Source organism: Hemitrygon akajei, chromosome 1 (assembly GCF_048418815.1).
Source record: "Hemitrygon akajei chromosome 1, sHemAka1.3, whole genome shotgun sequence".
NCBI classification, from domain to species: Eukaryota; Metazoa; Chordata; class Chondrichthyes; order Myliobatiformes; family Dasyatidae; genus Hemitrygon; species Hemitrygon akajei.
Window position 1 is genome coordinate 10,351,153 of NC_133124.1, and position 18,924 is coordinate 10,370,076.

The following is an 18,924-nucleotide window of genomic DNA, read 5'->3' on the forward strand; positions in this document are numbered from 1 at the left end:
CATTATTCCCAGAAATACCTGTCATTATTGTTCCACTGTCTTCCCTGCTAGGGTATTGTTCCATTGAATTTTGGCCAACTCCTCCCTCATAGCTCCATAGTTCCCTTTGTTCAACTGTAATACTGACACATCTGATTTTCCCTTCTCCTTCTCAAATTGTAGGTTAAAACATATCATATTATGGTCACTATCTCCTAATGGTTCCTTTACCTCGAGGTCCCTGATCAAATCCGCTTCATTGCACAACACTAAATCTAGAATTGCCTTCTCCCTGGTAGGCTCCAGTACAAGCTGTTCTAAGAATCCATCTCGGAGGCACTCCACAAACTCCTTTTCTTGGGGTCCAGTACCATTCTGATTCTCCCAGTCTACCTGAATGTTGAAATCCCCCATGACAACTATATCATTACCTTTGTGACATGCCAATTTTAACTCTTCATTCAATTTACACCCTACATCCAGACTGCTGATTGGGGGCCTATAGATAACACCCATTAGGGTCTTTCTACCCTTAGAATTTCTCAGTTCTATCCATACTGACTCTACATCCCCTGTTTCTATGCCCTCCCTCGCAAGGGACTGAATATCATTCCTCACCAACAGAGCCACCCCACCCCCTCTGCCAGTCAGTCTGTCCTTTCGATAAGACGTATACCCTTGAATATTCATTTCCCAGGCCCTGTCCGCTTGAAGCCATGTCTCAGTTATTCCCACAACATCGTACTTGCCAATTTCCAACTGAGCCTCAAGCTCATCTACTTTATTCCTTATACTTCGTGCATTCATGTATAATACTCTTAATTCGTTACTCCCCTCTCCTTTCATATCAATTCCTATTTCACTTGGTCATACTGTATGATCTCTTCTTGAGCTTTCTACTCCATTGATTCTGTTGTCCTTTTTAACTTTTCTTATTTTCACTTTCCCTTCAACTCCATCCTTATATTTCCAGTTCATCCCCTCCCCCCCCCCCCCCCACTACTTAGTTTAAACACATCCATGTTGCAGTGGCAAACCTGTCTGCCAGAATGCTGGTCCCCCGCCTATTAAGGTGCAACCCGTCCCTTTTGTACAATTCATCCCTACCCCAAAACAGATTCCACTGGTCCAAGAATGTAAATCCTTGCTTCCTGCACCAGTTCCTCAGCCACACATTCAGATCCATTATCTCCCTGTTCCTGCCCTCTCCAGCACGAGGAACTGGAAGCAAACCAGAGATAACCACCCTGGAGGTCCTGCTTTTCAGCCATCTTCCGAGTTCTCTGAAGTCCAGCTGCAGAATGTCCTTCCTCTTCTTCCCGATGTCATTTGTGCCGACATGCACTACCACTTCCGGCTGTTCACCTTTACCCTTGAGGATTCCCTGCAATCGGTCTGTGATGTCCTGGATCCTAGCACCAGGGAGGCAACACACCATCCTTAAAACTCGCCTGTTGCCACAGAAACCCCTTTCTGTACCTCTTACTATGGAGTCCCCTACTACCACGGCTCTTCCTGATGTCTGACTCCTCGGCTCTGCTTCTGCACCAATTTTCGGCTCGCAGACCTGTCCGCCTCTCAGACTGGCAGTAACTTCTGTCCTGACAGCTTCCAAGAGGGTGAACCTGTTTACGAGAGGTACATCCCCTGGGGTCTCCTGTACTTCAAGCATCCTTTCCTTCCTCATCGTCGCCCCCTTTCTCTCTTCTGGTATCCTCGGTGTAACGACCTCACTGTAGGTCCTGTCCAGAAAACTCTCGTTTTCATGGATAAACCTGAGGTCATCCAGTTCTTTCTTCAGTGTTGCAACATGCTCCTTCAGAAGCTGAATCTGGACACACTTTCCACAGCTGTAGCAGCCGTGGGCACCATCAGTGTCCCTGACCTCCCACATCATGCACGTAGCATACTGAATCAGCTTAGCGGTCATGTCTTCACCCTCTCCAATTGTGCCTGGCGTAGTCTCCTCCCTCAGCCTCCTCACCGAAGACTCTCGAGCGAAAGACTAGCACTTTTCACACCAGGCACTTCCCTCGACCAGGCTGCTTTCCAAAGTTTGAAATAATAATTGATTTTACGTGACAATGACTTTAATTGTCCTTGAAAAATAATCTGTAATATTTTGTGTAATTGATATGATACTGTTTTACTGTATATCATGTCATTGATAACTTAATTTGTCTAATTCTGTAGGCCAAGCATACTGTCAGCTTTGACAAAATTATCTTTGCAGTGGTGCCAACAATCATTTAGATAAAAAAGTTTATGAAAAGAATTAGCAAGACAGAATTGCAATGTCAGTCAACTGACCTAGTCACATTGTTTTCAAGGATCAAGAAATGAGTAGGTCAACAAAATGCTGGAGGAACTCAACAGGTCAGGCAGCATCTAAGGGGGGGGGGGAATAAACAGTTAATGTTTCTGGTAGAGACCCTTCATCAGGATTGGAAAGGAGAGGAAGAAGTTGAGGGTTGGGGGAGAGAGGTGAAGAATGTCTAGCTCAAAGGTGATCAGTGAAGCCAGGTGGGTCAGGGTGGACATAAGGAGCAGGGAGGAGATGGGTGGAAAAGATAAAAGGATGGTAAAAAGGGAATCTGATAGGAGAGGAGAGTGGACCATGGGAGAGAGAGAAGGAGGAGGAGAAATTTGTAATTTTAGCTGCCTTGGATGTAGCTGATATTCTGGCATCTTCAATAAATAGAGAATTCTGAATTTCCACTACACCACCATTACTAGTCAAAAGAAATGCATGAAACTTAGAGTAATCATTCAATTGTAATACGCATACCTGTAGTTTCATTGCAAGAACAATTAACCAGTAATTCTTTTTGATTCTGTGCACATACATCCTACAGGTTTGTGACCCTATTGTAAAAGTTAGACATATGTACATAAAAGAAAAAGTGTTTGAATGTGCATGTTTTAAAAAAAAATAGAATCTCATGTCCAACTTGGAAAAATCAAAAGTTAGCAAATATTTCTTATTCTGGCTTCTTGGCCCTTCCTTTCCAGTCCTGATGAATGGTCTTCCTACCATCTATCGGGGTCATTTATCAGGAGCACTGCAAAGACAGGGTTCTTAGGATTTCAGCCTTCGGTTAAGGAAGCATACAGTGTATTGGCCTTCATCAATTGTGGGATTGAGTTTAGGAGCCGAGAGGTAATGTTGCAGCTATATTGGACCCTGGACAGACCCCACTTGGAGTACTGTGCTCAGTTCTTGACGCCTCCCTATAGGAAGGATGTGGAAACCGTAGAAAGGGCGCAGAGGAGATTTACAAGGATGTTGCCTGGATTGGGGAGTATGCCTTATGGGAATAGGTTGAGTGAACTCGGCGTTTTTTCCTTGGAGCGATGGAGGATGAGAAGTGACCTGATAGAGGTGTATAAGATGATGAGAGGCATTGATCGTGTGGATAGTCAGAGGCTTTTTCCTGGGGCTGAAGTAGCTGGCACGAGAGGGCACAGTTTTAAGGTGCTTGGAAGTAGGTACAGAGGAGACGTCTGGGGTAAGTTTTTTACACAGAGAGTGGTGAGTGTGTGGAATGGGCTGTCGGCGACGGTGGTGGAGGTGGATACGATAGGGTCTTATAAGAGACTCCTGGACAAGTACATGGAGTTGAGAAAAATAGAGGGCTCTGGGTAACCCTAGGTAATTTCTAAGGTAAGGACATTTTGGCACAGCATTGTGGGCCGAAGGGTCTGTATTGTGCTGTAGGTTTTCAATGTTTCTTTAATCTAGCATCCTCTTTGACCCTCTACCATCAGGCATGAGACTCCAATGCATAAAGACAAGAATGGTCTGGATGAATACAGCTTCTTCCCTCAGGACATTAGGCTTCTCAACTCACTGCCATATTGCATTCGAAGTGTCACTGGTTAATCTGTTCTGTACCTTACAATATTTAATTTGTGCACTTTATTTATGCATAAAACATCTGTAGATTTTATCCTTACTTTCCTAAGTTATTGTGTGTCATATGTTTGTTATGTGTACTACTGTACTATGCTTTACACCTTGGTCCAGAGAAACATTGTCTCTTTTGGTGATTCAAGATTCAAGATTCAAAAACTTTATTGTCATTCTAACTGTACATCAGCTCTGGCAGGGCAGAATGAGACAGCGTTTTCCAGGAGCAGTGCAATCATAACATAACAAACGCAACACTAAATAATAAACATAACAATAAATAGTAAAACACAACAGCCACATGTCAGTTAAGAACAAGTTATAAGTGTCTAGTGCAAGTTAAAAGTGTCCAAAGCAGAGTCAAGTAGAGCAGCTATTTAGCAGTCTGACTGCCTGTGGGAGGAAGCTGTTTAGTAGCCTTGTGGTTTTTGTTTTGATATACCTGTATATAGGTAATACAAACTTGATTTGACATTTAGATGTACATTTTTTAAAAGCCTTGCAAATTAACAAATATTCATATTATTACATATACCAAATTTCACAAATTAAGTATCTGTAGTGATAAAATGGGCAATAAAAATGAGAGAAGATGTATTTTTGTTTAATGTTACTAGCTTGATTTCTTCAAATGTTATGTCATCTCTGAAACAACCGATTGGGGTCACTTTCAAGGACTCAAGGTTATTTAATACCATTTCAGTACACAAGTATAAAGGAGAACATTGGCTCTCAGCCTTCTTGCAATGAGTTCTGCACGCTGCCCTTCGGAGACTGTAGAGCACTGAGAAACCCAAACGATCTCCAAACTGCAAATCCCAGGCTCCAGCAGTTCCACAATCACACTCAAGATGAAAAACACATGTAAAAGACATAAAAGAAGTGAAATATGTGGTTTCATGATCTATCCAGAAGATATCGACGGAAGGAGCATTGTACGCAGGTGCCATCTTTACCGGAAGTTTACTGATGTTTCATTAAAGCAGCGAGAAAATGCCAGGCTTGTTAAAATGGGAATGTTACACCCTTCTTTGCTTTAGAAAGAGAGAACAAAATAATGATGAAGGCTAACAATAAGACAGCTACAAAAATATAATAAAACTAAAATAATTTGTAATTTATAATTGGCCAAGTCATTGAGTATGTTTAAAGCAGAGGTTGATAGGCTCTTGATTATTAAGTGTGTCAAAACTTACAAGGAGAAAGCAGAAGAATGGGATTGAGAGTGCTAATGAATCAGCTATGATGGAGAAGACTCGATGGGCTGAATGGCCTAATTCTGTTCTTATGTCTTATGATCTTATAATGAGAAAATCCTTGGGCTTGTGATAGATTTACTTCCAAGCCTTGATTATTACCATCACCAGGCTATTATGAAAAATTGTTATGAAAATTCAATCTGTACATAATTAGTATTTTTGAAAGCCCTCTTGATTCAGGAAGTATGCTGGTGGTTTTCAAAATTATGATATTAGTTGACAAATAAAAGACAGAGAAGAGGGTGAAGGGAACATACTGTATGAGACGGAATTTAACATTCCATAGAGAACAAGGCATACTTGGGAGATGGATGTAAGAATACTATGGTAACCTTTTGTGCATAACATGTGCAGCACAGTAGATTTAAGATTAGCTTTATTTGTCATATGTACATCAAACGGTGTCCCTTGATCTACTCTAGTAATTTAGTTGAAAATAATTCTATCTCTTTTATAAGATTTTTAAAGATTAACTTTGTTTGTTACATGTAGATCAAACATACTGTTAAATGGGTCATTTTGCATCAAATCAAATATGCTGGGGCAGCCCGCAAATGTCACCATGCTGTCGAGGCCATGTCCACAACTTAATAACATTAACCATGCATCTTTGGACTGTGGGAGGAAACTGGAGCACCTGGAGGAAACCCACACAATCATGAGCAAAATGTACAAACTCCTTACAGACAGCAGTGGGAATCGAACCCCAATATTCCGGCTGGTGCTGTGAGGCAAAGTGCTAGTTGCTATGTTCTCTACCGCCCCATCAGGAAATTTGGCTCAATTGACCCAGATAATTTTTATCCTCCCAACTCTTCTTATCTAACATAGTCTTCTCATCTACCTTAACCCTCAAGTGCATTAATGCTGTTTGACACAGCCACTCCTCCTGGTAGTGACCTCCTTCATGTAACCTCTCTCTGACCGAAATTAATTTAAAGATGAAAGAAAAATGATTAGCTTTATTTGTAACATGTACCAGTTGGCAGATCTCTTGGTGGGAGAGCATTTTGGAGGTAGTGATCACAACTCTAGCTCCTTTACCATGGTGCTGGAGAAGACAATTTGGGAAAACATTTAACTGGGATGGGGGAAATATGCTGCTTTTAGGTAGGAATTTGGGAACATAAATTGGGAGCACATATTCTCAGGGAAATGCATGACAGAAATGTAGCAAATGTTCAGGGAATATTTGCATGGCATTCTGTATTGGTGTGTTCCATTGAACCATGGTGTACAAAGAATGTAGAAAATCTAGTTAAGAAGAAAAGAAAAGCTTACAAAAGGTTCAAGAAACTAGGTACTGTTTTCGCGCACCCCCCCCCCCCCCACGCCTTGGGAGTTTTCATGTTTTATTGTTTTACAATATGGAATCACAGTGGATTTCAATTTCATTTGGCTCTTTTTGACTCTGATCCACAGTAAAAGATTCTTTTGTATCAAAGTGAAAACAGACCTCTACAAAGTGATCTAAATTAAATATAAATATGGAACACAAAATAATTGATTGCATAAGTAGATGCACCTTTGGCAGCAATTACAGCCTTGATTCTGTGTGGATAGGTCTCCATCAGATTTGCACATCTGGACATTGCAATTTTCTCCATTCATCCTTACAAAACTGCTCAAGCTCTGTCAGATTACATGGGGATCGTGAGTGAACAGCCCTTTTCAAGTCCAGCCACAAATTCTCAATTGGATTGAGGTCTGAACTCTGAATTGGCCACTCCAGGACATTAGCTTTGTTGTTTTTAAGCCATTCTTGTGTAGCTTTGGCTTTATGTTTGGGGTCATTGTCTTGCTGGAAAATAAATCATCTCCCAAGTCACGGTTCTCTTGCACACTGCATCAGGTTCCCCTCCCAATTTCCCTGTATTTTGCTGCTTCCATTTTACTTTTCTTGTATCCCTCTCCTGACTTGTGCTTTTCAATAACCTTTTTGTCGGGTTACTTGGAGTGTTCTTTTGTCTTCATGATGTAGTTTTTCGCCAGGATACTGACTCACCAGCAGTTAGACCTTACTTGACTGTACACAGTGATCTCCATTAAACTAATTATGTGACTTCTAAAACCAATTGGCTGCACCAGTGGTGATTTAATGTGTCATACTAAAAGGGGTGAATAGTTTTCAATCAATTATTTTGTGTTTTACATTTGTAATTAATTTAGATCACTTTGTAGAGATCCGTTTTCATTTTGACACGAGTCTTTTTCTGTTGACCAGTGTCAAAAAAAGCCAAATTAAATCCACTGTGATTCAGTGTTCTAAAACAATAAAACATGAAAACTTCTGAGGGGGCAGGGTGAATATTTTTTATAGGCACTGTATATCCTGTATATGTAAACATTAGGGAAGCTATGGAGAGAAAAATGCAGCTTGATTTTTGTATTTATTTCAAAATTTGAACAGGTTGGCTTTTTTTGCTATATAATTGAAAATTTTGTGATGAACATGCTATCCAAACTTGCTGCCAGTGGTCCCTACATCCATAGAGTTACTTGGAGGAGGTGCAGCCCTCCCTTCTCTCAAGGTGTGGGTGGCGTGACGCCATTGCACACCTGATGGCCCTTCACCAAAAGCACTGGGTTTATCAAATTTAACAAATTTTAATAGTTAGTCAGAAATATTTAACAGCTTTTAAAATAATGTATTTCTTTTAATGTGTTACAAATTTAACTGACAATAAATAAGACACAAATAATTAAAATCTGTAAAATAATGAAAGAAACTACCTTTCTCTGGAGATCTGTCTAGGCCTCACCAAACCCAGAACAGGCAGCTTCCAGGCCTCCAGACCTTGGCCCCAGAGACCCTACTTGCAGACATCAGGCTTCCAACTTCGGAGTGCACCCCAGAGCTCTCTGATCACAGGTTTCACCTTTGGGCTTAGACCGCTTGACTTGGTGACTAAGTTACAAAGATGCTTAAGAAATAGAAACATAATTAGTCCATTCGACATCTCATGTTACTGTCACCTTTCTGTGTTAACTCCATTTCCTTAATTTTCTTAAAACCTAAAAATCTATTGTTTTCTCTCCTGAACGTGCTATGTTACAGAACTCTCAAAGGTTTCCAATTCTCCAGGTGAAAAAAGATAGTGGAGTCAAGGGATATGGGGAGAAGGCAGGAACGGGGTACTGATTGTGGATGATCAGCCATGATCACATAGAATGGCGGTGCTGGCTCGAAGAGTTAAATGGCCTACTCCTGCACCTATTCTCTATTAAAACATTTCCTATCATCTTGTGATGAAGATCTTGGCCTGAAATGTCAACTATTTGAATTGAATTGACTTTTTTTCTTACATCCTTCACATACATGAGGAATAAAAATCATTACGTTGTGTCTCCAACGTGCAATGTGCAATGTGCAACGCAAAATGTGCAATGTGCAATTTTTAGTCATTTGTAATAAATAGTATGTACAACAGAACAGTCAGTATAACATAGAAATACAGTTGTATCAGCATGAGTTAATCAGTCTGATGGCCTGGTGGAAGAAGCTGTCCCAGAGCCTGTTGGTCCTGGCTTTAGTGCTGTGGTACCGTTTCCCAGATGGTAGCAGCCGGAACAGTTTATGGTTGGGGTGACTCGGGTCCCCAATGATCCTTCAGGCCTCCCATAGAAGGCAGGGCAGCCTTCGACACCTCAGCTGCTCTGCTGCCGACACCAGTCCAGCTACTCCGATCAACAAGCAGTTCACTGATGGAGTAGCCCTGCTGTACCTGATGTTCTTGGAGTATATAAATTTAACCTATATATATATAATAAAATTAACTAAGTAGTGCAAAGAAAGCAAAAACACTGAGGTAGTTTTCATGACCTGGTTCATTGTCCGTTCAGAAATCTGATGGCTTATGGGAAGAAGCTATGCTTGAACACTGCATTTTGCCACTAAAGCAATGTGTTAAGCGTTATTAAAAAGAAACTGATCATAGTTTGGGATCATTCTCTGCACTGCACTGAGTAGAATCAGCTGGAGACCATGTGGCATTAGGTCCCCTTTTGTTAGGTTACATAGAAATTATTTTTGACACTATCTTCTTTCATTAGTCTAAAGAAGGATTTAAATATGCAAGTGTCCTGTTTATGCCGGATCTGTGTGAGACAGTCTTAACTGTTATGTATGGGGCTATTGCCAATAAAAGCAATTTTGGATATCTGATTACATTCAGTCTCAGTCACTGGGAATAAGTGGATGTGTTAAATTGATCACAGCTCCCCAGCTGTGATATTATGTGACAAATATCTTACCATTTACAACACTCTGCAGTATTCTGCTTTTTTGGGAAAAAGTTAATTGACACATCTTTTATTTCCTGGGAGTTGGGGGGAAGGTAAGCATCTGTATCAATTTAATGTATGGAGTACAGAAGTTAAGATGTTATGTTGAAGTTGTATAAGACGTTGGTGCGGCCAAATTTGAAGTGTTGCATGCATTTCCGGTCACCTACCCACAGGAAAGATGTAAATAAGGTTGAAAGAGTACAGAGAAAACTTACAGTGTTTCTGGGACTTGAGGACCTAAGTTATAATGAAAGATTGAATAGGTTTGGACTTTTCACCCTGGAGCGTCAGAGAATCAAGGGGAATTGATAGAGGATATACAAAATTATGCGGGGTATAGATAGGGTAAATACATGCATGCTTTTTCCACTGAGGGTGGGCAAGACTAGAACTAGAGGTCATGGGTTAAGGGTGAAAGGTGAAATGTTTAAGAGAAACATGAAAGAGATTTTCTTAGCTCAGATGGTGGCGAGAGTGTGGAATGAGCTGCCACCGCAAGTGGTGGGCACGGCTTAATGGAAATTTGGATAAGTACATGAATGGGAGAGGTATGGAGGGCTGTGGTCCAGATGTGGTGTCTATAGAACTAGGCAGAATAACAGTTCGGCTTGGTATAAATGGACCAAAGGGCCTGTTTTTGTGCTGTAGTGATCTTTGACTCTATGACTGTGTAATAAGAAGTAGAACAGTTGGTTTATGTTCATTGTTGCTGTTAGAATACCCATTAATGATGTTAAACCAATTCTGGAGGCTGTTGAAACTGAAGACAGCACCACATCAAATTGTCACATGCCTTTGCTCTTAACCTAAGTATGGATTAAGACTTTATAAGGCATTGGTCAGACCGCAGTTGGAGTATTGTGAGCAGTTTTGGGCCCCTTACCTAATAAAAGATTTGCTGGCATTGGAGAGGGTCCAAAGAAGGCTCATGAGAACAAAAGAGATAATGTATGAGGAGCATTTAATGGGGCTGGGTTTGTCCCACTGGAGTTTAGAAGAATGAGGGGTGTTCTTGTTGAGGCATGTTGAATTTGGAAGGCCGAGATAGAGTGGACATGGAGAGGATGTTTCTTAATGTGGAGGATTATAGAACCAGAGGGCATAGCATCAGAATAGAAGGACATTTCTTTTGAACGGAAATGCAGATGTATTTTTTTAGACAGATGATGGTGATTCTGTGGAATTCATTGCCACAGCTGGCTATGGAGGCCAAGTCACTGAATATATTTAAAGTGGAGGTTGATAAATTCAGGATTAGGAAGGTATCAAATGTTACGGGGAGAAGGTAGGAGAACCGAGTTGAGAGGGATAACAAATCTGCCATGGTAGAGCAGATCCAATGGACCAGATGGCCTAATTCTGTTCCTATGTGTTATGGTCATATGGTCTTCCTGGAGCACAGGAGAATGAGAGGGAATCTTGTAAAAGTGTACAAAATTATGAGGGGTGTAGAGTGGATGTATGCAGGCTTTTTCCCCTCAGGTTGTGTGAGATTAGAACAAGTGGCCATAGACATATAGATTGGTAACAGTTTGTAAGTTGTGACTATGCTATGTTGGCACAGGAAGCATGTCAACGTTTGCAGGCAGTCCCCTGCACATAATCAACTTGTGTTGGTCATTGACACAAACGATGCTTTTCACACAATGTTTTGATGTACATGTGACAAGTAAAACTAATCTTTATCTTTTTTTCTCTATCTTACATTTAGGATAAAAGATAAAATATTTAAGGGATATCCAACATAGATCTCTTCATTCAGAGGATGATGCAAGTGTGGAATGAGCTGCCAGTGGAAGTGGTAGATGGGGATTCAATAGTAAGTTTGTTTGGATAGGAGGGTACATGGATGGGAGGGTCTTGGAGGGATATGGTCTGGGTGAAAGCAGATGGGACAAGGTGGAAGATCAGGTTAGCATAGACTAGATGGGCTGAAGGGTCTGTTTCTGTGCTGTAGTACTCCATGACTATAAGTATAGTGAATTACATACTCATGATCAGCATATACATTCACTGGCCACTTTACCTCTAACTACTGTACCTAATAAAGTGGCCACTGAGTGTACGTTCATGGTCTTCTGTTGCTATAGCCCATCCACTTCAAGGTTCAAAGTGTTGTACGTTCAGGGGTGCTCTTCTGCACACCATTGTTGTAATGTGTGGTTATTTAAGTTACTGTCACTATCCTGACAGCTCAAACCAGTCTGGCCGTTCTCCTCTAACCTCTTCCATTAAAATACTGGCCATTCTCCTCTGACCTCTCTCATTAACAAAGTATTGTCGCCCACAGAACTGCCATTCAATGGATTTTTTTGTTTGTTTTTCACACCATTGTCTATAAGTTTTAGGGGCTATTGTGTATGAAACTCTGAGGAAATCTGCAGTTTCTGAGATACTCAAACCACCCTTCTGGTATCAACAACCATTCCAAGGTCAAAGTCACTTAGATCACATTTCTTTCCCATTCTAGTGTTTGGTCTGAACAACAACTGAACCTCATGACATTGTCTACATGCTTTTATGCATTGAGTTGCTGCGCCATGGTTGGAGATTTGTATTAACAAGCATGTGTACAAGTGTACCTAATAAAGTGGCCACTGACTGAAGTTGCAGATTTTTCTTTATATGTGATTCATGCTCTGCTTTCATACATGAATACTTCAAAGGCAGAGCTGGACCACATCAGTGTAAATTATATTTGCTTGACAACCTTTGGTCACTAACTTTGTTTGTTTTCAGCCTCGACGCATCAAAGTAGATTGTTTTAAAACCAATGCTAACCATCCCTTGAGAGTTGTGTGATCTTTAATCATTCACTTGGAAAATGCAACAGTTGAAAAGGATGTAAGGAAAAGGCAGGAAATCGAATGAGACAGTTGTTGTAAGAGAAGCCCAATAACAGGCATTATGCTGTAAATTCAGCAGTTGTATAAAATAAAAGCCTTGTGCCCCATATCCAAGAAAGTATGTGTTGGCAATGGATAGGATCCAGCAGAGATTAACAAGAAAGATCCCGGGAATGAAAGGGTTGACATATGGGGAACGTTTGATGACTCTGTGCTTGTACTCACTAGAATTTAGAAGAATGAGGGGGGATCTATTAAAACTTGTAAAATATTGAAAGGCCTAGATAGAATGGATATGGAGAGGATGTTTCCTATAGTGTGAGAGTCCAGGACCCTTTTGAATAAAGAAGAGAAGGAATTTCTTTAGCTAGAGGATGGTGAATCTGTGAAATTCATGGCCACTGACAGCTGTGGAGACCGAATAATTGGGTATATTTAAAGCAGAGGTTGATAGGTAATTAATTAGAAAGGGATTCAAAGGAGAAGGCTAATAAACCAACCATAATGGAATGGCAGAGCAGGCTTGATGGGCTGAATGGCCTACTACCCTTATGTCTTATGGTTTTATGGTCTTATGGGAAAGTCTGGGAACAGAGGAATTTATTGAGCCAGAGGGTAATGAACCTGTGTTCATTGTCACAGACATTGGATATATTTAAAGTGGAGGATGACAAGTTCTTGATTAGTAAGGGTGTCCAAGGTTACAGTGAAAAGGCAGGAGTGTGGGCTTGAAACGGAAAATAAATCAGCAGATTCGATGGGCCAAATAGCCTAATTCTGCTCCAATGTCTTATGATCTAAAATTATTTAGGTACATCTGTGTCTCTAGTGGTTATGTAATTGGTCTATAAATCCATAGTTCATCTCCTCTGGGTTTAGAAATATTGGGCTGCCGTTCAGTATCATCAGCTACTCAAGAAGGTTTCAGTTCGAAAGAATGGCTGTGAAAATGTGTTATCCCCTCTGTGCCAATATGAGTGCAGCCCATTTGGAGTCATCAGTATATCTAGTGCCTGTATTAGTATTAATTGGCTAATGCAGTTCTAGATGCCTAGAAAACCATTCAGGCAAAGAGGGTCCTGCCATCAGTGAATTCGAGTTTGGGGTCTTAGTCATCGCCATCAGCGAGTCCTGGGGTCAATCGGAAGTTCAGAAGACTACAGGAACCTGGATCTGTGGGTTCCTGCAAGTCCACTGGGGAAGTCAAACCCCAATGCATTTCCCAGGGTTAAAGGGTGTGCGTGCGGGAGAGGCAATCTGGTGTTCATGTTGTAACTTTGTCACGTGGTGCGTTTTGTATTGTTCTGTCAAGCATTGTGGGCATGCTGTATTGGCACCAGAATGTGTCCCGCCACTTGCTGGCTGCCCCCACCACATCATTAGGTTGTGTTGGTTGTTAACACAAATTATGCATTTCACTGTACGTTTTGATGTACATGTATTAAATGAAGTTTGAACTTTAAACTGTGAATCTGAACTGACAATGGTGTACCCTGTCTTCTCCCCTTTAAAGTTAAATTCTGTAGTTGATTAGACCTAATAAAAAGAACAATTGAAAATTTTTGAATCTGGATGGTGGTATTCTTTTGGGCCCCCTTGTTCACCTAGACTGACCAGGGATCACAGATCCTTCAACTTCAGAATCAGAATCAGAATCAGGTTTATTGTCACTGACATACTGTATGTTGTGAAATTTGTTGATTTCCAACAGCAGTACTATGCAATATATATAAGATTACCATAAGTTGCAATAGGAAATAAATGAAAAGTAAATAAGTAGTACAAAAAAAAGAGCGAAAAGTAGGTAGCATTCATGGGTTCGTGGTCCATTCGCAAATCTGATGGCGGAGGGGAAGATGTTCGTAAAACGTTGAGTGTGTGTCTTCAGCTCCTGTTCCTCCTCCCTGATGGTAGTAATGAGAAGAGGGCATGTTTTGGATGGTAAGTATCCTTAATGAAGGATGCCGCCTTCTTGAGGCATCGCCAATTGAAGATGTTGTGGAGTCCTGTGTCCATGATGGAATTGGCTGAGTTTACAACTCTCTGTAGCCTTTTCCAATCATGTGCATTGGCACTTCCATACCAGACGGTGATGCAACTAGTGAGAATGCTCCCCACGGTACAGGCATAGAATTTGCTAGTCTTTGGTGACTCATCAAATCTCCAATAACTCCTATTAAAATATAGCCATTGGCGTGCTTTCTTCATAAATACATCAATGTGTTAGGCCCACAGTAGATCTTCAGAGGTGTTGATACCCAGGAGTTTGAACCTGCTCACCCTTTCTACTGCTGATTCTCAGTGAGGACTGGTGTGTTCCCTCAAATTCCCCTGCCTGAAGTCCACAGTCAATTCTCTGGTCTTGCTGATGTTCAGTGCAAGATTGTTGTTGCAACACCACTCATGCAGCCAAACTATCTCACTCCTCTACGCCTCCTCAGACCAATGAGATTCTACCAAAAACAGTTGTGTCATTGGTGAGTTTATAGATGGTGTAACTGACTGAAAATCCAAGAGGTTTATCAAGTGGGAGTTAATTATCATCTCTTTGACTTCAAGACCTTTTTCCTTGCACGGGCATGTTATTTCTGTCTCAGAGCCTAATGGATTTTGTCACTTGTTATTTCTTAGACCATGAGATAATAAGACATAAAAGCAGAATTAGGCCATTTTGCCCATCAAATCTGCTCCACATTCCATCACGGCTGATTTATTATCCCTCTCAACCCCATTCCCCTGTCTTTTCCCTATAACCTTTGATGCCCTTACTAGTCAAGAACCTATCAACATTAGCTTTAAATATACTGTACCCAATGAACTCCACAGATTCACCACCCATTGGCAAAGAATTTCCTCCTCATCTCAATTCTAAATGGACGTTCTTCTTTCCTGACGCTGTTCCCTCTGGTCGTAGACTCCCTCACTATAGGAAACATTCACTCTGTATCCACTCTATCTGGGCGTTCCAATATTTGACAGGTTTCAATGAGATTCCTCCCTCTTCCCCATTCTAGCAAGTACAGGTTCAGAGTCATCAAAGGTTCCTCATACATCAATTTTTTCATTCCCAGCATCATTCTCGGAAACTTCCGCTGGATCCTCTCCATGAGATCCCCCAAATTCTTCTGGACAGGGATGTGACAAAGGGAGGATCTTGGATGATTTCTTGACTTGCCTCAAACCACCGTTGCTTATTTTAATCTCTCCATCTGTCCATTACACAGGCAATCCCAAAAGAATTAAGAAACATTCACTGGAATCTCACCTGCTTCCTTACTCATTTCCTTAGGAATTCTAGGATGTATCATTGCTGGCCCAGGTGTCCTATATTTATTTATTGCTTTTCTATTTCTTCTGGACACATGTTTTCCTAACCACAAAATTATTAATTCTCAAGTTAGTTGCAATCTGGAACTCATCCACCATCTTCATTTGTGAAAGCAATCTGAGGAATGAATTTAACACATCTGCTATTTCCTGTATCGTATTTCTACCCAATTTGTCTTATAAAGCATTTTACATGATATTTTTACCTGCTTTGTATTACATTTTGATCATTCTCATACAAAGAATGTACTGTGGTATGATAAAATAGTCTCTTGACCTCACAATCTACCTCGTTTTGACCTTGCATCTCATCTGCCTGCGCTGCACTTTCTCTGTAACTGTAACACTTTATTCTCAAAACTCAAAGTAAATTTATTATCAAATACACGATATACAAACCTGAGATTCATTTACTCGTGAGCAATCACAGCAAATACAAGAAACACAATAGAATCAATGAAAGACCTCACCCAACAGGGCAGACAACAACCAATGTGCAAAAAGCAACAACAAACTGTGCAAATACAAGAAGGAGAAAGAAAAAAGAAATAATAATAATAATAATAATAATAATAGTAATAGTAATAATAAATAAGAAATATAATATCGAGAACATGAGATGAAGAGTCCTTGAAGGTGGGTCCGGAGGTTGTGGGAACAGTTCAGTGATGGGGCAAGTGAAGGTGAGTAAAGTTATCCCCTCCAGTTCAAGAGCCTGATGGTTGAGGGTAATAACTGTTACTGAACCTGGTGGCGTGAGTCCTGAGGGTCCTGTACCTCCTTCCTGATGGCAGCAACGAGAAGAGAGCATGACCTCGATGGTGGCGATTATTTGTAATGAACTGCGTAATGAATTGACTGTGAATACAGTATACAAGACAAGCTTTACACTGTGCCGCAGCACATGTGACAATAATAAATCAATTCTAATTCCAATTTCAATTCCAAACTCAAAGTTGCACCTGTGGACTCAGTTGGATTTCCACTCTCCCTTCCAGAGAATGTCGATGCTCTCTCCTCTGACAGCCAGTTATATGTTGTTGTGAACAGGCCGCCTTGAAAGGCTGGCACCCTTCTCTGAACTCTTATCATCTTATAACACTGAATAAGATAAGAGGTATAGACAGAGTGGACAGTCAGCACCTTTTTCTCAGGGTGGAAATGGCAGGCGGGCATAATTTTAGGTGATTGGACAAAATTATAGGGGGGATGTCAGAATTATGTTTTTTTTAACACCTAGTTTGAGATGGCATAAGGGCAGTTTACACTTGGATAAAATAGTACTTACTTACTTCCTGCTCGTTATGCCTGCTGGCATTTAGGGCGGCACTGAACGTCCTCCAGCTCTTTCTGTCCTTGGCCATTGGCCAAATGTAGAAGAATTCTTCATTGTTGTTTCCATAACAGTTTTGTTTGACTGCTCAGGGTTGTTAGCCCAGAGTTGAACCCTCGAATCTGGAGGGCCACTCTTGGTCTGACCTCTACCCTTTGACCTGTTTGGCATGGGTGACCCTACGAAGAACCAGAACATAAAGCCCTGACTCCAGCCAACACAGCTCTCTGGGCCATTGAGGCACACAAATCTCTAAGCCACAAGAGGCTGTGGTCCTCTTTAGCTGGATCAGTTGGTAAATGCACAATTTCTGAGAGAATCAGACAAAAGACGAGATGATATTCTGAATGCGGTTTCTGGCATGTTGCTGTGCAGTTCATAGAGCTTAGAACATGATGCTGTGCCGACCTTTTAACCAACTCCAAGATCAATTTAACACTTCCCTCCCACAGAGCCCACCCATTTTTCTTTCATCCATGTGCCAGTCTGCAGTAAGAGTTTATTAAATGTCCCTGATGTCTAAATGTCTCTTCCACACCCCTGGCAGGGAATTCCACACACCCACCACATGATGTGTAAAAAAAATTACCTCTGACATCCCCCTCAATACTTATCTCCAATCACATTAAAATTATGCCTCTTCATAATAGCCTTTTCCACCCTGGGAAAAGTCCCTGGCTGTCCACTCTGTCTAGGCCTCTTATCATGTTGCACATCTCTAACAAGTCACCTCTCATCCTCCTTCACTCCAAAGAGAAAAGCCCTAGCTCACTCAACTTATCCTCATAAAACATGCTCTCTAATCCAGGCAGATTTCCTCTGCTCTCTGTCTGAAGCTTCTCCATCCCTAATGTGGGTGTGGAATGCAGCAAACTTTGTGTGAATGTCTTCTGAATTTTGAAACAAATATTCATATTGTGAAAGCAATTTAAACAAAAACCCTAACATGGATGTAATTGGGGACTCAGTTCAAGATTCAAATGTGTTTATTGTCATTCTTCAGTACACGAGTGTAAATGAGAACGATTGATTGTTACTGCAGCTCTAGTACAGTATATAAAAACACAATAAATATAAATATAAAAGCAATACTACAATATTGAGGTAACTCACAGATACAAAAAACTTTGCAGATGCTGGAAATCCAAATCAACACACACAAAATACTAGAGGAACTCAGCGTCCACAGAAATGAGTAAACAGACGATGTTTCGGGATAAGACCCTTCTTTGGGAATGAGATGGTAGCAAGAAGATGGCCACATGAAAAGGTGGGGTGAGAGGAAGGAGGCTAGCTGAAAGGTAAAGGGCTAAAGAGGAAGGAAGAGGAGAGTGGACCATAGGAGAAAGGGAAGGGGGAAGTAAAAGGCAGGTGAGAAGAAGTGAAAGGTCAGAGATGGGAATGGGGGGAGGGGGAATTGTTCACTGGAAGGAGAAATCGATATTAATGCCATCAAGTACAAGTAACTCTATGAGTTAATTATGAAGAGACCATCTAGATGCATTTTTTGAAGGTACTGTTAAGGTCTCCCAGACCTCCTTGGTGTTATGTCCTCAGAAGGGATAGGTAATGTGGTCAGTATTTAACTGCGAGATATTTAATTGCCACAGAACAATGACTGTTGACTACAGAAGTGCATCAACAAATCTTAGTAACGACACTAGGTCACATATAGATTCTATTGGCTTTAGTTGTCCCCACAGACCTGGACCCTCACCCTCCATATCTCACCTATAATTGAAATCCATTGAAACATTAAAGGCATCTTGTTTATGATATTAGTAAAAGCAGAAGTACACAGCAGGCCCATCAGCATCTGAAAGGGAAAAGGCTGGTTAACATTTTTGTGGAATCTCTTTGTCAATACAATCCTGTTTTAGCAGTTGTTTCTTGTTTCATTCTCATGGGTGTATCAGATGGAGTGATATCACTGTGGGATCGAAAAGTCGGCACGAGCATGTCTATGCCCCCTGCTGATTAGAA

General features: G+C 41.0%; 1 protein-coding gene across 6 annotated transcripts in view; it reads left to right on the plus strand.

Moving 5' to 3' along the window:
• sugct (succinyl-CoA:glutarate-CoA transferase) overlaps nt 1-18,924 on the plus strand; it is a 528,034-nt gene that overhangs the window by 350,255 nt on the left and 158,855 nt on the right. The window contains exon 13 of one of the 6 annotated variants that reach the window (XM_073032549.1): nt 3,748-3,868. The exons of the other annotated variants lie outside the window; for them this stretch is intronic. Within the exon in view, the coding sequence (XP_072888650.1) occupies nt 3,748-3,753 (6 nt within the window). The 3' untranslated portion in view covers nt 3,754-3,868. Of the gene's footprint in view, nt 1-3,747; nt 3,869-18,924 lie in introns of those variants that run through there. 6 annotated transcript variants of the gene reach the window in all.